Source organism: Ranitomeya imitator, chromosome 4, assembly GCF_032444005.1.
Source record: "Ranitomeya imitator isolate aRanImi1 chromosome 4, aRanImi1.pri, whole genome shotgun sequence".
In the NCBI taxonomy this organism is placed as follows: domain Eukaryota; kingdom Metazoa; phylum Chordata; class Amphibia; order Anura; family Dendrobatidae; genus Ranitomeya; species Ranitomeya imitator.
In genome coordinates this window covers 456296443-456316332 of record NC_091285.1, presented here as the reverse complement: position 1 = coordinate 456316332, position 19890 = coordinate 456296443, and the positions used below count along the sequence as shown (strand labels likewise).

Here is a 19890-nt window from a genome sequence, read left to right as displayed (position 1 = left end):
AGTGGTAAAGAAGAAACCCAATTATCACTCTGGCTGAGCTCCAGAGATGCATTAGGGAGATGGGAGAAAGTTCCTCAAAGTCAACTATCACTGCAGCACTCCACCTCTCCTCAGTGCAAGACATATGAAAGTCTGCATAGAGTTTGCTAAAAAACAAATGAAGGACTCCCAGACTATGAGAAATAAGATTCTCTAGTCTGATGAGATGAAGATAAACCTATTTGGTGATAATTCTAAGCGGTATGTGTGGAGAAAACCAGGCACTGCTCAGCACCTGCCCAATACAATCCCAACAGTGAAACATGGTGGTGGCAGCATCATGCTATAGTGTTTTTCAGCTGCAGGGACAGGACGACTGGTTGCCATTGAAGGAAACATGAATGCGGCCAAGTACAGAGATATCATGGATGAAAATCTCTTCCATAGTCCTCTGGACCTCAGACTTGGCCAAAGGTTCAACCTGCAACAAGACAATGACCCTAAGCACACAGCTAAAGTAACAAAGGAGTGGCTTCAGAACAACTCTGTGACCATTCTTGACTGGCCCAGCCAGAGCCCTGACCTAAACCCAATTGAGCATCTCTGGAGAGTCCTGAAAATGGCTGTCCACCAACATTCACCATCCAACCTGACAGAACTGGAGAGGATCTGCAAGGAAGAATGGTAGAGGAACCCCAAATCCAGGTGTGAAAAAGTTATTGCATCATCCCCAAGAAGATTTATGGCTGTACTAGCTCTAAAGGTGCTTCTACTCAATACTGAGCAAAGGGTCTGAATACTTATGACCATGCGATATTTCAGTTTTTCTTTTTTAGTAAATTTGCAAAAAATTTCTACATTTCTCTTTTTTTTTTCAGTCAAGAAGCGGTGCAGTGTACATTAATGAGAAAAAATGCTCTTTTTTAATTTACCAAATGGCTGCCATGAAACAAAGAGTGAAAAATGTAAAGGGGTCTGAATACTTTCTGTACCCACTGTATTTACACTAAAAAATGTCAAATCAAGTTGACATTAAACTGTTTGCAGGTCATATATTTGAGCTGATATGCCTTTCCTGAAGAAAAAGTGCTAATACTTTTTTCTTTGTGGAAATATGCATTATTATTTTGAAAAATTCCTTAATCATCCAAACGTTTTTATTATGGAATGAAAGTGTTTCAGATTCCTGTGAAAACCAGAGAATAAATTGTAGAGGTAATAATTGCAAATTTCCAGGTCCTTTTCTTGACATACAAGCCCATGTCATAAATGAGTGATTGTTTTAGTCATGTGATCTTACTATCTGGATGTTAGTTCTGGTTTCTTGCATTTCACCTTGTAGACACACAACCTTCATCTATGGGGGAACTACAATGAAGGATACATAATATAATCTGGTTGGAAAGAGGAGTCTATCATAAACATAACTCTATTCCTAAATTTGAAAAGATATGGAGTCCTTGGTTGGATACTCCAGGGCTGCCCACAAATCCTCTAATTAGAGATAGAATATTTATGATGCTGTCACTTAATTTTTAGTCCTGTTTTTTCCTTCTTCTCCCCCGATATGTGACTTTTATACTCTGTTATTCTAGCACTGCTCTGAAAATGGTCCTCTCTGGAATGTTGGGATTTGGGTGGTTTAGGGAATTGAAGTTGAGTTATTTTGTTTATGTATTATGCTATAGAAATATTATGTCACGTGTGTTATTTGAAAGATGGAAAATTTGTATTTGCAGCTTTTCAATAAAAAAATTTTTGATTAAAAAAAAGAAAATGGAAGAAACACAAGATGACTGTCAATCTTCGTCGGTCTGGGGTTCCATGCAAGATCTCACCTCATGTGGCATGGATGATTCTGAAAAAGTCAGGAATTAGCCCAGAACTACAAGGCGGGACCTGGTCAATGACCTGAAGAGAGCTGGGACCAGAGTCTCAGACATTACAGTTTACACTACGCCATCATGGATTAAAATCCTGCATGGCAAGCTAGGTCCCCCTGCTCACGCCAGCACATGTCCAAACCCATTTGAAGTTTGCCAAATACCATCTAGATGATCCAGAGGAAGCATGGGAGAAGGTCACGTAGTCAGATGAGATCAAAATAGAACTTTTTGGTATCAACTCCACTCGCCGTGTTTGGAAGAAGAATGAGTACAACCCCAAGAACACTGCCCCAAAAGTGAAGCATGGTGGGGGACTGCACTGTATTAAAGGGAGCATGGATGGTTCATGTATAGCAAGATTTTGGCCAGTAACCTCCTTCCTGCAGTAAGAGCATTGAAGATGTTGTGGTTGGGTCTTCCAGGATGACAATGAAACAAAACACACATACAGGGCAACTAAGGAGTGGCTCTGTAAGAAGTATTTTAACGTCCTGGAGTGGCCTAGCCAGTCTCCAAAAATTATCCCAATAGAAGGACCTGGAACTCAATGTTATCCAGTGACAGCCCCAAACCTGATAGATCTGGAGACAATCTGTATGTAGAAGTTGGCCAAAATCCCTGCTGAAGTGTGTGCAAACAGTCAAGAACTAAAGGAAACGCCTGACCTCTGTAATTGCAAAAACAAAGGTTTCTGTACCAAATAATTAAAGTTCTGTTTTTCTATTGTATCAAATATTTATTTTATGCTAATTCATTATGTGAAAATTGTACAATGTGATTTTTTGGATTTTTTTTTAAATTCTGTCTCACGGTTGAAGCGTACCTATGATAAAAATTACAGACCTCTCCATTCTTTGCAGGTGGGAAAACTTGCAAAATCTGCAGTGTATCAAATACTAATTTTCTCCACTGTATTGGATATCTGTAAGAGCCCTAAGGCAAAATTCACACTTGCATTTTGTCACTTTGTCCATTCTGTTTATAGGAACATGCAATTGGAATTAATGCCAAAAACAAATCTGTTACATAATTGACCTAAAGTCCATCTAGTTTCCTTATGTGTCAGTTTTTAGAAAGAAAGAAACTGTTTTGCTGCTGTTTTTCTTCCATTCTATCATTTGTGCATCTGCCTCAAAGTAATAAAAAAAGCTAGACAAGCATCCTGTACGTGGCAGCATTCCATCATTTTCATAATAGTAGCTTTGCAGTGAAGCAATGCAGTTGTTAACACAGATGGGAATATGTCCGTCAGTGCCATTTCCCTATAAATGACTAAGTCTACGTGCACATCTCTGCACCAGGAAGTATTCCAGAAGTACATGCTGGACCAGTAGAGGAATGTACACTTAGCATATTTCTAGGGAGTGCGCACTGTCCAATTCTGTGGGAACATGTCACAAATAATAAATCAACATTGTATAGGAATGCAGGAAACTTCCAGTAACTAATCTATGCTACAAATGTTTTGAAAAATGCATATAAAAATGAATAATACTCATTTAAGTGGGTAATCATCACTGTTGTGTACCTGGTTTTAGTTGGGTCACTGAGGCTCCCACTTTTACCACTGTCCCAGAGGCTTCGTGTCCAAGAACCATAGGTTTTTTCACTATAAAATCACCAATGCGACCATGTTGCCAGTAATGCACATCTGATCCACATATTCCAACTGAATGCATCTGCAGCAAGACATCTACAAATAAATGGGATTCAAAAAAAATTATTTTACATCGGGAAAGGTCTTGTTTTTCAAAGGGAATATATCCTCAAAAAATGACATTTTTATATTAGGTGTGTGTGACAGAGAAGCCCTCCCATGAATATTTTCATTCATTAAATGTGTGTATATGCATGTAATGTAGTGAGTGTATTAATATGGTCACCAACCGTCACTCTCTCCGGTATCCAGCTCCACTCTGCTCCTCTTCTCAGTGACGTCACGGCTCATCAGAACATCTGGGTAACTCTATGCGAGAGCCGGAAGTCTCTATTACAGTGTAAGTCTACAGAGTCTCGCTCTGACGCTCCATAGACATACATGATAAAAGATTCTTCCATGTTGCACAGAGCACAGTACGATTCAGAGAGATCGTAGAAGTGATGTCACCGAGAAGAGGGTCAGAATGGAGGTGGTCAACGGAGAGCAGTGGTAGGCGAGTATAATACATCAACACTAAACACCACATACACACACATTTAATGAAAATAATGCCCCAGTTTTCCCGTTTTTTTGTGTAATGTTGTGCCCTTTTTTGTTTCCACTCAGTTCATTATTCTATTTGCATCTTTTTTTATTTTTATTTCTGCTTTGTAGGTAGAACCTAGCAATTCCATATGTTCTCGCTTGATTTATCAATTGCGACTTCTTAAAAAGTCACAAAATTTGGCAGAACTTCAATCTAGCCCCCTCTCCCGAGGCATTTACGAGTACACCAAAATTTTGACTCAGTTTTTGTGACTTGAGGCATCAACGTGCATCTTTAGACACCAAAAGTCACAAAAATGGTTTAAGAGACGAAGCAAGCTCGTTTTTTCTTTATGCCAAATTCATGGATCCCATGCACCATTTTGATGAATTTGGCACCAAAATCGGCAACTAATACCATAAGACATTAAAAGGAATGTGACTTTAAAACCCCCCACAAATGATGAATTGAGGCCATACTTCTTATTCTTTCACAAAAAGCTACTACAGTTTCCTTATCATCAGAGACTGGATTACAATAACAGGTAAAATCTCTATACAAAGCTGATACGGTACCAAAGAATCCACCCATAACAATAAATAATGTCACAGCTCCCCTGCTTCCTCTTCCATCACAATAATCTTTGCACACACTCATTAGATGGGTCTACATAAAATACAGGATCTACTTCTCATAGTGTAAATGTGCAAATTGTGTTATGGGAAAAATATTGCCAAATATTTAAGAAAAATACATTTAACACAAAAAACTGATTTAAACAATAGATCATTTTCTGATATCACTTTCTTTTCAGTAGGGACAGTAGATTAAGCTGCTGGCAGAAACCTCTGACAGCAACTTATTTTTTTGAGGAGACAAAAGGATTAGGCATAATAATTTGATATGCCTGGTTCTTCTATTCGTGGCAATTTAACCGAATTCCCCCTATATTCCTGATTGAAATCTCTTGGGAAAGACTTCAGCTGATAAAAGAAATGTCTATCGGAAGTGGAGAAAGAGGGGTGGCCACTGACAAATGAATGCATTGCAAATCTTAACAGGGTTTGGCTACCTTCTTTTTTTTTTTACTTTTATTTCCGAAAAAAAAAAGTATTTTTGACCTTTTTTCAATTTACTCATATGAAAAGTAATGGATGGTAAGATCAGGAACGTCTTTACTGAAAGTTCCTCCTAAACCTCCGGCAAATTCGACACAGTGCTAAGGAGAACTTTCATGACAAAGTTTCTCTAAAAAGCAGCCATGTTTTTCTGATCTTGGACAACCCCTTTAATGGAACACCAGTCACCCTGTTATTATGCTGTGTGAGCATCGATTATACAGCCATCGTAAGAATCATCTACCACCATGCTATTCATTTCATAGGATTAGACACTCACCATTTGGGCCTGGTTCAGGAACTGGCCGATTTTCCTAGTATCCAAAAGTGATTAAAAGAAAGAAAATCAAATTTAGATGTTACAGTGGTTACTTTATATAATCTTATTGTTACAGGCAGTTTTAAATTGATAATCTGCAATTTTTGAAAATTGACCAGAAAGTTGGAAACGTATGAATGTAACAAAGTAACTTACACTCACCTGTTAAATCATCAGCTGCTCCTTCCCGAGCCAGAATTGGTGGCCCTGCTAGTCTTTGTTGGCTGCCCTACAGTGATTATATGCCAACTACCCTCAGATGGTCACTACAGCCGATCACTGGCCTCAGCAGTCACATGCTGATTGTGCTCCCATAGCAAATGACAGTGATTGTCTGCAGCATACATCATGGAATAGGACTTTGAATGTTATCACTGCAAGACAGGTACTAAAGAGTGGGAAGACTACCAGAAGCTCTGGAGCGATGGTGGATACGGGGATAAATATTTTGTTAATTTATTGTATCCTCTTCACTATACTGTGAGCGCTCCGTAATAACTCTTCTGCATCTTATATTGTCAGCCTGCTCTGCAGCATGTGTGCAGAGTGTGTGCAAAGCAGGCTATCAATCAATGTACCAAGGAGGGATTCAGTGCGCTTACTGTGTAAAGAGTGGTGACTATAACAGCACCCTGAACCACCCTGATGGCTGGAAGCCAGCGGCTGCAGGGAGAACATATCTTCATTTTCTCCCTATAGCCGTCCTTCTAGTAAGCCAGCTACACGGGATTTAATTGCTATTCATCTGCAGATCACCTCTATGTCTGAACGTAATCAGCGCTTCTGGAGTAGGGTTGAGCGAAACGGGTCGTTCATTTTCAAAAGTCGCCGACTTTTGGCAAAGTCGGGTTTCATGAAACCCGATCCGACCCCTGTGCGGGGTCGGCCATGCGGTACGCGACTTTTGCGCCAAAGTCGCGTTTCAATGACGCGAAAAGCGCCATTTCTCAGCCAATGAAGGTAAACGCAGAGTGTGGGCAGCGTGATGACATAGGTCCTGGTCCCCACCATCTTAGAGAAGGGCATTGCAGTGATTGGCTTGCTGTCCGCGGCGTCACAGGGGCTATAAAGGGGCGTTCCCGCCGACCGCCATGTTACTGCTGCTGATCTGAGCTTAGGGAGAGGTTGCTGCCGCTTCGTCAGAAGCAGGGATAGCGTTAGGCAGGGTCCATTAACCACCAAACCGCTTGTGCTGTAGCGATTTCCACAGCCCAACACCACCTTCGGTGTGCAGGGACAGTGGAAGCTACATTTTTTTTTTCCTCAGCGCTGTAGCTCATTGGGCTGCCCTAGAAGGCTCCCTGATAGCTGCATTGCTGTGTGTACGCCGCTGTGCAAACCAACTGCTTTTTTCAAAGCACAAATCCTCTTGTTTCTTCCTTTCTGCACAGCTATCTTGTTTGTTTGTCCACACTTTTTATTTAATTTGTGCATCAGTCCACTCCTTATTGCTGCCTGCCATACCTGGCTGAGATTACTGCAGGGAGATAGTAATTGAAGGACAGTTCCTTTTTTTTTTTTTTTTTTGTGGGAGATTAAGATTGGCATTTCTGCTACAGTGCCATCCCTGTCTGTGTCATCTCTCACTCAGTGGGCCATAGAAAGCCTATTTATTTTTTTGCTTGATTTGGGTTCTAAAATCTACCTGAAAAAATCACTACATCAATCAGTGGGAGAAAAATATTGGCCTCAGGGCTTGTGTGCCACTCCTTACTCCTGTGTGTGCCATCTCTCACTCAGTGGGCCATAGAAAGCCTATTTATTTTTTTGCTTGATTTGGGTTCCAAAATCTACCTGAAAAAATCACAACATCAATCAGTGGGAGAAAAATATTGGCCTCAGGGCTTGTGTGCCACTCCTTACTCCTGTGTGTGCCATCTCTCACTCAGTGGGCCATAGAAAGCCTATTAATTTTTTTGCTTGATTTGGGTTCTAAATTCTACCTGAAAAAATCAATAAATCAATCAGTGGGAGATTAATATTGGCCTTTGGGCTTGTGTGCCAGTCCTAAGCGTGCCATCTCTCTCTCTCAAGATAGTGGGCCATAGAAAGCCTATTTATTATTTTTTTTATTGGGTTTATAAATTTTCCCTGGAAAAAAAAAAAAAAGTGGGAGATTAATATTGGCCTCTGGGCTTGTGTGCCAGTCCTGAGCGTGCCATCTCTCACAAATAGTGGGCCATAGAAAGCCTATTTATTTTTTGGGTTGATTTGGGTTCTAAATTCTACCTGAAAAAATCAATAAATCAATCAGTGGGAGATTAATATTGGCCTCTGGGCTTGTGTGCCACTCCTGACTCCTGTGTGCGTCATCTCTCACTCAGTGGGCCCTAGAAAGCCTATTTTTTGTTTTATTTGTTTTCTAAATTCTCCCTGAAAAAATCATTTTATTTGGTTTCTAAATTATTCCTGAAAAAAATCATTTTTTTTGTATTTTTTTTTTTCTAAAGTCTCCCTGAAAAAAAAAAAAAAATCAAATCAGTGGGAGATTAATATTGCCCTTTCTGCTTGTGTGCCAGTCTTGACTCCTGGGTGTGCCATCTCTCTCTCTCCAATTGTGGGCCATAGAAAGCCTTTTAATTTTTTTGCTTGATTTGGGTTCCAAAATCTACCTGAAAAAAATCACTAAATCAATCAGTGGGAGATAAATATTGGCCTCTGGGCTTGTGTGCCACTCCTGACTCCTGTGTGCGTCCTCTCTCACTCAGTGGGCCATAGAAAGCCTATTTTTTTTTAATTTGTTTTCTAAATTCTCCCTGAAACAATCATTTCATTTTATTTTGTTTCTAAATTCTTCCTGAAAAATTCATTTTTTTGTATTTTTTTTTCTAAAGTCTCCCTGAAAAAAAAAAAAAATCAAATCAGTGGGAGATTAATATTGCCCTTTCTGCTTGTGTGCCAGTCTTGACTCCTGGGTGTGCCATCTCTCTCTCCAATTGTGGGCCATAGAAAGCCTATTTATTTTTTTGCTTGATTTGGGTTCCAAAATCTACCTGAAAAAAATCACTAAATCAATCAGTGGGAGATAAATATTGGCCTCTGGGCTTGTGTGCCACTCCTGACTCCTGTGTGCGTCATCTCTCACTCAGTGGGCCCTAGAAAGCCTATTTTTTGTTTTATTTGTTTTCTAAATTCTCCCTGAAAAAATCATTTTATTTGGTTTCTAAATTATTCCTGAAAAAAATCATTTTTTTTGTATTTTTTTTTCTAAAGTCTCCCTGAAAAAAAAAAAAAAATCAAATCAGTGGGAGATTAATATTGCCCTTTCTGCTTGTGTGCCAGTCTTGACTCCTGGGTGTGCCATCTCTCTCTCTCCAATTGTGGGCCATAGAAAGCCTATTAATTTTTTTGCTTGATTTGGGTTCCAAAATCTACCTGAAAAAATCACTAAATCATTCAGTGGGAGATAAATATTGGCCTCTGGGCTTGTGTGCCACTGCTGACTCCTGTGTGCGTCCTCTCTCACTCAGTGGGCCATAGAAAGCCTATTTTTTTTAATTTGTTTTCTAAATTCTCCCTGAAACAATCATTTCATTTTATTTGGTTTATAAATTCTAACTTAAAAAATCATTTTTTTTTATTATTTTTTTTTTCTAAAGTCTCCCTTTTAAAAAAAAAAAACAAATCAGTGGGAGATTAATATTTACATTTGCGCTTCAGTGACAGTCCTGCGTGTGTGGCATCTCTCTCATTTGTTGCCACCAACAACAGAGTGTGTAACATTGTGCCTGATTTTCGTTGTGGTCTCACCCACCTGTAAAGGGGTAGCTAAATCATACTGAAGTTATAGCTCACCGTGTAAGTTGTGTGACAGCAACAAATACTGTTAGTTTGGTAACGTTTTTAAAACAATGAGGAAGTCTGGTGGAAGAGGTCGTGGCCGGGGGCGTTCATTGTCAGCTGGTAATGAGGGTAGTGGTAGTGGTGGAGCATCAGGTGGTCGTGGGAAAAAAAATATTGCACCTAAGTCTGGAGCTGTGGAGCCAGGTTCGTCGTCTGGCTACCCAAGGCCTCGAACGCTCCCTTTTCTGGGAGTAGGAAAACCGCTTTTAAAGCCGGAGCAGCAAGAGCAAGTTTTGGCTTATCTTGCTGACTCAGCCTCTAGCTCTTTTGCCTCCTCTCGTGAAACTGGTAAAAGTAAAAGCAGCGCGTCGTTAGTGGATGTTCACGGTCAGGGACAAGTCGCTTCCTTGTCCTCTTCAGCAAAAACAACAACAGAGAAGAATGCAGCAGGCGACACAACGGGTTACTCCATGGAGCTCTTTACACATACCGTCCCTGGCTTAGAAAGTGAAGCAGTTAACAGTCCATGCCCATTACAAGTTGAATCTGACATGGAGTGCACTGATGCACAGCCACAGCCAGACTACTATGCTGGTCCTTTGACTCAGACCACAACATTGCCCTCGCAGGGTGCTGATCAAGAATCAGACCCTGATGAGACTATGTTGCCCCATCACGAACGCTATACCACTGACCGACACGGTGACACAGACGAAGTTGCACACGAGCTACAAGAAGAGGTAATAGATGACCCAGTTCTTGACCCCGATTGGCAGCCATTGGGGGAACAGGGTGCAGGCGGCAGCAGTTCTGAAGCGGAGGAGGAGGGGCCGCAGCAGGCATCAACATCGCAACAGGTTCCATCTGCCGGGCCCGTATCTTGCCCAAAACGCGTGGCAAAGTCAAAACCTGTTGGAGGACAGCGTGGCCATCCGGTTAAAGCTCAGTCTGCAATGCCTGAAAAGGTATTCGATGCTAGAAAGAGTGCAGTCTGGCATTTTTTTAAACAACATCCAATTGATCAGCGCAAAGTCATCTGTCAAAAATGTTCAACTACCTTAAGCAGAGGGCAGAATCTGAAAAGTCTCAATACAAGTTGCATGCATAGACATTTAACCACCATGCATTTGCAAGCTTGGACTAACTACCAAACGTCCCTTAAGGTTGTAGCACCCTCGGCCAATGAAGCTAGTCATCAACGCAACATCCCTTCCGGCAGTGTAGGGCCACCATTTTCTGCACCACCTGCAGTATCTGTGCAGGTTTCTTTGCCAGGCCAAAGCAGTCAGGGTCAGGGAATCACCAGTTTCGTAGTAGGAAACACTGCATCTAGGGCACCGGCGGCAACAATACCATCTCCCACCGTCTCTCAGTCTGCCATGTCCACCGGCACCCCCGCTAGTTCCACGATCTCCAGCTCTCCAGTCCAGCTCACCCTACATGAGACTATGGTTAGAAAAAGGAAGTACTTAGTCTCGCATCCGCGTACACAGGGTTTGAACGCCCACATAGCTAGACTAATCTCGTTAGAGATGATGCCCTACCGGTTAGTTGAAAGCGAAGCTTTCAAAGCCCTGATGGACTACGCTGTACCACGCTACGAGCTACCCAGTCGACACTTTTTTTCCAGAAAAGCCATCCCAGCCCTCCACCAGCATGTTAAAGAGCGCATCGTCCATGCACTCAGGCAATCTGTGAGCACAAAGGTGCACCTGACAACAGATGCATGGACCAGTAGGCATGGCCAGGGACGTTACGTGTCCATCACGGCACACTGGGTAAATGTGGTGGATGCAGGGTCCACAGGGGACAGCAAGTTTGGGACAGTTCTGCCTAGCCCACGGTCTAGGAAACAGTTGGCTGTAGCCGTTCGCACCCCCTCCTCCTCCTCCTCGTCCTCCTGCAGAAGCGAGACCTCGTCCACAGACCGCAGTCGCACAACCACTCCATCCGCAGCTGCCACTGTTGCACACCAGGTCTCCCATTATGGGGCAGCTACTGGCAAACGTCAGCAGGCTGTATTGGCTATGAAGTGTTTGGGCGACAACAGACACACCGCTGAAGTTCTGTCCGAGTTCTTGCAGAAAGAAACGCAGTCGTGGCTGGGCACTGTAGATCTTGAGGCAGGCAAGGTAGTGAGTGATAACCGAAGGAATTTCATGGCTGCCATCTCCCTTTCCCAACTGAAACACATTCCTTGCCTGGCTCACACCTTAAACCTGTTGATGCAGTGCTTCCTGAAAAGTTATCCGGGGTTATCCGACCTGCTCCTGAAAGTGCGTGGTCTTTGCTCACATATCCGCCGTTCGCCCGTACACTCCAGCCGTATGCAGACCTATCAGCGTTCTTTGAACCTTCCCCAGCATCGCCTAATCATAGACGTTGCAACAAGGTGGAACTCAACACTGCACATGCTTCAGAGACTGTGTGAACAGAGGCGGGCTGTTATGTTTTTGTGGGAGGATACACATACACGGGCAGGCAGTAGGATGGCAGACATGGAGTTGTCAGGTGTGCAGTGGTCGAAGATTCAAGACATGTGTCAAGTCCTTCAGTGTTTTGAGGAATGCACACGGCTGGTTAGTGCAGACAACGCCATAATAAGCATGAGCATCCCCCTAATGCGTCTGCTGATGCAAAGTTTGACGCACATAAAGGATCTGGCGTCTGCAGCTGAGGAAGAGGAAAGCCTTGATGACAGTCAGCCATTGTCTGGCCAGGGCAGTGTACAGGACGAGGTAGCGGGCGAACAGGAGGAGGAGGACGAGGAGGATGATGGGGATGATTATATTTTTAATGAGGAAGCTTTTCCGGGGCCAGTGGAAATTGTTGGCGCGGCAAGGCCGGGTTCTGGTTTTTGGAGGGACACAAGTGACGTGGATTTGCCTGAAACTGCCCCTCAACCAAGCACAACCACAGATTTGAGAACTGGAACTTTGGGCCACATGGCGGATTATGCCTTACGTATCCTCAAAAGGGACACACGCATAACAAAAATGATGAACGATGACGATTACTGGTTGGCCTGCCTCCTTGATCCTCGCTATAAAGGCAAATTGCAAAATATAATGCCACATGAGAACTTGGAACTAATATTAGCAACCAAACAATCAACTCTTGTTGACCGTTTGCTTCTGGCATTCCCTGCACACAGCGCCCGTGATCGTTCTAACACGAGCTGCAGGGGCCAGCAGACCAGAAGTGTTAGAGGGGCAGAAATCAGAAGTGGCGTTGGCCAGAGGGGTTTTCTGACCAGGTTGTGGAGTGATTTTGCTATGACCGCAGACAGGACAGGTACTGCAGCATCAATTCAAAGTGACAGGAGACAACATTTGTCCAGTATGGTTACTAACTATTTTTCATCCCTTATCGACGTTCTCCCTCAACCGTCATTCCCATTTGATTACTGGGCATCAAAATTAGACACCTGGCCAGAATTGGCAGAATATGCATTGCAGGAGCTTGCTTGCCCGGCAGCTAGTGTCCTATCAGAAAGAGTATTCAGTGCTGCAGGTTCAATACTAACAGAAAAAAGGACTCGTCTGGCTACCCAAAATGTAGATGATCTAACCTTCATTAAAATGAACCACAACTGGATTTCGAAATCTTTTGCCCCACCTTGCCCGGCTGACACCTAGCTTTCCTATGTAAAGGTCTTGCCTGTGGACTATTCTGAACGACTTTTCCAATCTCGTAATTTGCAGCACCTGATTGTCCAGCATCCGACATGTTAACACCTCCCTAAATGGCCAAAGTCCCCACACGGGGCCGTGGTATCGCCACTTGGCGCCAGCACCCGTGAGAGTACTGTTTGTCTGAGGAGGTGGGTGTGCCCGCTTTTGGTCGATGGCACTGCCACTAGGTCCCTCATAGTACAATAAAGTGTCTGGCGGTGGTGGTGCGCACCCAACGTCAGACACACCGTTGTAATATGAAGGGCCCTGGGCCTGTACCGCCGGCCACAAGACAGTCCCCCCCCCCAGCTCAAACAGTGCTCTACCACTTGCAAAATTTTCTCTCACAGCTCCACCAATGTTTAGTCTATGCGCTGACATCCTTCAATGCCTGGCACTGTCAATACCATTGTATTGACATATTTCTTATGTTAGGCCTTCGAAGCCTGTCTGCGGTCACTCCTTCCACTAGGCCTCCACTGACCTGTCTACTGCTGCCCGTGTTCCCCTGGAACCAATTTTAAATTGCCTACAGCCCAATTTTTGTTATGTTAGGCCTTCGAAGCCTGTCTGCGGCCCATTCTTTCCACTACTACTACACTGACCAGGCTACTGCTGCCCGTGTTCTCCTGGAACCAATTTTAAATTGCCTACAGCCAGCCCAATTTATTATGTTAGCCCTTCGAAGCCTGTCTGCGGTCCGTCCTTCCACTAGGCCTCCACTGACCTGTCTCCTGCTGCCCGTATTCCCCTGGAACCAATTTTAAATTGCCTACAGCCAGCCCAATTTATTATGTTAGGGCTTCGAAGCCTGTCTGCGGTCCCTCCTTCCACTAGGCCTCCACTGACCTGTCTACTGCTGCCCGTGTTCCCCTGGAACCAATTTTAAATTGCCTACAGCCCAATTTTTGTTATGTTAGGCCTTCGAAGCCTGTCTGCGGCCCATTCTTTCCACTACTACTACACTGACCAGGCTACTGCTGCCCGTGTTCTCCTGGAACCAATTTTAAATTGCCTACAGCCAGCCCAATTTATTATGTTAGCCCTTCGAAGCCTGTCTGCGGTCCGTCCTTCCACTAGGCCTCCACTGACCTGTCTACTGCTGCCCGTGTTCCCCTGGAACCAATTTAAAATTGCCGACAGCAAGCCAAATTTATTATGTTAGGGCTTCGAAGCCTGTCTGCGGTCCCTCCTTCCACTAGGCCTCCACTGACCTGTCTACTGCTGCCCGTGTTCCCCTGGAACCAATTGTAAATTGCCTACATCCCAATTTTTGTTATGTTAGGCCTTCGAAGCCTGTCTGCGGCCCGTTCTTTCCACTACTACTACACAGACCAGGCCACTGCTGCCCGTGTTCCCCTGGAACCAATTTTAAATTGCCTACAGCCAGCCCAATTTATTATGTTAGGTCTTCGAAGCCTGTCTGCGGTCCCTCCTTCCACTAGGCCTCCACTGACCTGTCTACTGCTGCCCGTGTACCCCTTGAACCAACATCAGAAAATATAAAAATAAGTATTTTGCTTATAAAAAAGAAAATACTGGAGAGATATCAAATGCAGACATTTTAACATTAGAAACAAACACATACAACAAAAATCTGGTACAGTACTAAAAATGGCCACCAGCTACAATAACTTTCTCCTGCAAGTAGTTAACTGAAAGTTTTTTTCAATTTAAAACACAGATATGGCATCCACCGAGTGTTGTCCTGTCGCGTCTTCTTTATATTATTGCCAAGAAGATGCAAAACAATGAAAATAATAAAATCATTATTTACCAAAAAAATAGAGTAAGTCAAAACCACATTGCAAATAAACATTCATTACAAATAAAGAAGCAGGGCGCGTCCGAGGGTGAGTATATACCTAATAAGAATATAATCACCCTCGGACGCGCCCTGCTTCTTTCCGACAGCCTTCCTTCCTAAGAATCAGCCCTTCCGTGGTGTAGAGAGAGGGTGTGTTACACTCCAAGGTGTTCCCCAGGTTGCCTTTCCTGAGCTTCGATCTTCATGCTCTCGTTTAGTAGTTGTCGGAAAGTAGGCTGCATTAGGCCTACAAATTGGGTATGGGGTGGAGAGAGATGGTGTGTTACACTCCAAGGTGTTCCCCAGGTTTCCTTGCCATTGCTTCAGTCTTCCGACTCTCGTTTAGTAGTTGTAGAAAACTACACTGCATTAGGCCTACAAAATGGGTATCGGGTGGAGAGAGATGGTGTGTTACACTCCAAGGTGTTCCCCAGGTTTCCTTGCCATTGCTTTGGTCTTCCGACTCTCGTTTAGTAGTTGTAGAAAACTACACTGCATTAGGCCTACAAAATGGGTATCGGGTGAAGAGAGATGGTGTGTTACACTCCAAGGTGTTCCCCAGGTTTCCTTGCCATTGCTTCGGTCTTCCGACTCTCGTTTAGTAGTTGTAGAAAACTACACTGCATTAGGCCTACAAAATGGGTATCGGGTGGAGAGAGATGGTGTGTTACACTCCAAGGTGTTCCCCAGGTTTCCTTGCCATTGCTTCGGTCTTCCGACTCTCGTTTAGTAGTTGTAGAAAACTACACTGCATTAGGCCTACAAAATGGGTATCGGGTGGAGAGAGATGGTGTGTTACACTCCAAGGTGTTCCCCAGGTTTCCTTGCCATTGCTTCGGTCTTCCGACTCTCGTTTAGTAGTTGTAGAAAACTACACTGCATTAGGCCTACAAAATGGGTATCGGGTGGAGAGAGATGGTGTGTTACACTCCAAGGTGTTCCCCAGGTTTCCTTGCCATTGCTTCGGTCTTCCGACTCTCGTTTAGTAGTTGTAGAAAACTACACTGCATTAGGCCTACAAAATGGGTATCGGGTGGAGAGAGATGGTGTGTTACACTCCAAGGTGTTCCCCAGGTTTCCTTGCCATTGCTTCGGTCTTCAGACTCTCGTTTAGTAGTTGTAGAAAACTACACTGCATTAGGCCTACAAAATGGGTATCGGGTGGAGAGAGATGGTGTGTTACACTCCAAGGTGTTCCCCAGGTTTCCTTGCCATTGCCTCGGTCTTCCGACTCTCGTTTAGTAGTTGTAGAAAACTACACTGCATTAGGCCTACAAAATGGGTATCGGGTGGAGAGAGATGGTGTGTTACACTCCAAGGTGTTCCCCAGGTTTCCTTGCCATTGCTTCGGTCTTCCGACTCTCGTTTAGTAGTTGTAGAAAACTACACTGCATTAGGCCTACAAAATGGGTATCGGGTGGAGAGAGATGGTGTGTTACACTCCAAGGTGTTCCCCAGGTTTCCTAGCCATTGCTTCGGTCTTCCGACTCTCGTTTAGTAGTTGTAGAAAACTACACTGCATTAGGCCTACAAAATGGGTATCGGGTGGAGAGAGATGGTGTGTTACACTCCAAGGTGTTCCCCAGGTTTCCTTGCCATTGCTTCGGTCTTCCGACTCTCGTTCAGTAGTTGTAGAAAACTACACTGCATTAGGCCTACAAAATGGGTATCGGGTGGAGAGAGATGGTGTGTTACACTCCAAGGTGTTCTCCAGGTTGCCTTTCCAGAGCTTCGATCTTAATGCTCTCGTTTAGTAGTTGTTGGAAACTACACTGCATTAGGCCTCCAAATTGGCTATGGGGTGGAGAGAGATGGTGTGTTACACTCCAAGGTGTTCTCCAGGTTTCCTCGCCATTGCTTCGATCTTCCGACTCTCGTTTAGTAGTTGTAGAAAACTACACTGCATTAGGCATACAAAATGGGTATCGGGTGGAGAGAGATGGTGTGTTACACTCCAAGGTGTTCCCCAGGTTTCCTTGCCATTGCTTCGGTCTTCCGACTCTCGTTTAGTAGTTGTAGAAAACTACACTGCATTAGGCCTACAAAATGGGTATCGGGTGGAGAGAGATGGTGTGTTACACTCCAAGGTGTTCCCCAGGTTTCCTTGCCATTGCTTCGGTCTTCCGACTCTCGTTTAGTAGTTGTAGAAAACTACACTGCATTAGGCCTACAAAATGGGTATCGGGTGGAGAGAGATGGTGTGTTACACTCCAAGGTGTTCCCCAGGTTTCCTTGCCATTGCTTCGGTCTTCCGACTCTCGTTCAGTAGTTGTAGAAAACTACACTGCATTAGGCCTACAAAATGGGTATCGGGTGGAGAGAGATGGTGTGTTCCACTCCAAGGTGTTCTCCAGGTTGCCTTTCCTGAGCTTCTATCTTCAGGCTCTCGTTAAATTGTGGTTAAATGGAACAACTGCATTTGGCGTACTAGTTGGTTTGAGGCCTACTAACAGTGTCTGCCGCTCCTTGCTGTTCTCCTGGTTTCCTTTCCTGAAATTCCGTTTTCAGGCGCTCGTTAAGTAGTTGTTAATGTTAGACTGCATTTGGCCTACTAGTTGGGTTGGGGCCTACTATCGGTGTCTGCCACTCCTTGCTGTTCTCCTCCACTGAACAAAGCTGTGCCGCCTGTTTACTACGGTTGCCAATTTTGAACTGCATTTCGACTACTTACTGATTTGGGCCTACTCTCTGTGTCAGCCTCTCATTCCAGTTGTCCTCCACTGCAATGCCCCCTGGTTATTCCCGTGTTACCAATTTTGAACTGCATTTAGCCAACTTTATTCTTTGGGCCTATATCTGTGTTTCCTCCTCATCCTGCCCATTGCCCAGCCAGTGATAGATGAGTCTGCTGGTACATTGACCCATAACGCAACATTCCCCGTGCACGCTACACAACAACATTGTGACCCTGCTGAAAGTCAGGTTGCTCTTCCCGCATACCATACCACCTTACACGGGGACAAAAAGGAAGGTGCAGATGAAAGTGCAGGTTCCTTCATCAAGTGGGGGGAGGAATACTAGTTGGCGACGTCACTGGCACAGGGCCTCTCATAGTACGCAAAAGTGTTGCTGCCGGTGGGAGGCGCCCCCGCCGTGCAAACACACCGCTGTACTTTGAGGGGCCCTGTGCCAGTGCCAATGCCAACGAGTGGGCCCCCCCTGCTTTCTCAGGTTCACAGCACTTGCAAAGTTGAAATACTTACCTCTCCCTGCTCCACTGCCATGACGTGGTCCAGATTTCCTGGGCCCACTAATTACTTGAACCAGCCCTACCCACCACAACTTTAGCCAAATGACCCCCAATTTCAAATGCCTTCCAATTATTATAAGGTAAATTATGCTTGACAAGCTTCATTAAGAAGAATGGATGGTTTTGACATTAAAATGGGCACTCTAGGTGTTTTCCTGGCCCCCACTCACTGCCGACTATGCTGCCCCATTGACTTGCATTGGGTTTCGTGTTTCGGTCGATCCCGACTTTACGTCATAATCGGCCGATATCACTCGACCCGACTTTTGAGATAGTCGGGCTTCGCGAAACCCGGCTCGACTCTAAAAAGGTCAAGGTCGCTCAACTCTATTCTGGAGATGACAAGTTCCCTTGAAACTACAAAGTCCATACGATCGCACCTGGTGTAACTTGCCTGACAGATTTTTATCTGAGAAACAATGGCTCATTCGATATACAGTACGTTTCACCGGGGTTTTTGAAAAATCAAAGCATTTCCACAAACTGAACACAAACTAAAAATGACAACCAAACATATACATATGCCATATATGTTCTTGCCATATTTTACTCAAAAAATAAGCTGAAAACAGATCTGAATTTTAAACTCTGTTACCTAGGAGGAAATACTTGACTCCAAATGCACATATTTCTGACACCAGAAATTCTACAGAAATCATAAAAGTACCCAAAATATTACTAAAATTCTCTTGCATTTACTATCGTAGTCAACATTTGACCAAAGTCAATTATTACAGAGAAATGTCAATAATAAGTGACTAACTATTAATATATAACCTATAGGGAGAGAGGGCTAAGAAAAGATGAAAACTGTGTCCCAGATATCCTCTTTCATGTGTAAATGCTTTAGACAATATCTCAACATCGGAGCTATAATTTTTTGATTAAAATAAGTTAAAAAATAATTCCCTGTATAAAAAAAAAAAAATGATTCCCTTTCCTAAAACCAATGACTGCTATAAACTGATACAACACATTTTTCTACTTCGGGGTCCTATGAATTAGTAATAGAAATACACTAAAGCAGCAAATTAGCAGTCACTCCCTGCCCTATTTTCTGCTGCCATCGATCTACATTGGGAAAGTCCATAAGGCAGAAGCATTAAAGAAACCTGTCACCCCCCTCCCCCTCCAGGCGTTTTTAACTAAAAGAGCCACCTTGTGCAGAACTAATGCTGCATTCTGTCAAGGTGGCTCTTTTAGTTGTGGTCCCTTTCAACGCTAAAATAATCGTTTTTATAATTTGTCCCTAATACCTCCAGGAGGCATGTCTGGGAGGCACGTCTTTTCCCCCGGACACAAACGCCTCCCAGCCAACACTCAATACTCTGCGTGCCGGGCTCTGCCTCCTCTGCCTTCATTAACATCCCACTGGGGATCCCGGATTTACTGCCTTGTCAGTGACCATCGCGGTGCATCCCTCGCTTCCCAGGCGACCTTCCACGGTCAGAGCAGCAGCTGCAACAGCGACCACCTTGAGGAAGTCAACACGCAGCAGTCGCCCGTGTGTTCTGCTGCAGCCCCAGTGCCTGCTCTCTAAGTTCGAAGAGCAGCGCAAACTGCACATGCCCGAAAAAAAATGTACAGCGTAGGCACTGGGGCTGCAGAAGAACACACGGGCGACTACTGCGTGTTGACTTCCTCAAGGTGGTCGCTGTTGCGGCTGCTGCTCCGACCGTGGAAGATCGTCTGGGAAACGAGGGACACACCGCAATGGTCACTGACAAGGCGGTAAATCCGGGAGTCCCAGTGGGACGTTAATAAAGGCAGAGGAGGCGGAGCCCGGCGCGCAGAGTATTGAGTGTTGGCTGGGTGGCATTTATAAAAAAGTGGACAGAAAAAAGGACTTTATGTAAACACAAAAATTGTAAGATTCATTTTGAGTTTG

At 44.2% G+C, this 19890-nt stretch overlaps 1 protein-coding gene across 1 annotated transcript in view; it reads right to left on the bottom strand.

The window, feature by feature from the left end:
* SORD (sorbitol dehydrogenase) overlaps window positions 1-19890 on the bottom strand; it is a 51546-nt gene that overhangs the window by 24944 nt on the left and 6712 nt on the right. The window contains exons 3-4 of the mRNA XM_069765799.1: window positions 5450-5483; window positions 3394-3558 (exon numbers count right to left, since the gene is read on the bottom strand). Coding sequence (XP_069621900.1) covers window positions 3394-3558; window positions 5450-5483 — 199 coding nt within the window. The remainder of the gene's footprint in view (window positions 1-3393; window positions 3559-5449; window positions 5484-19890) is intronic.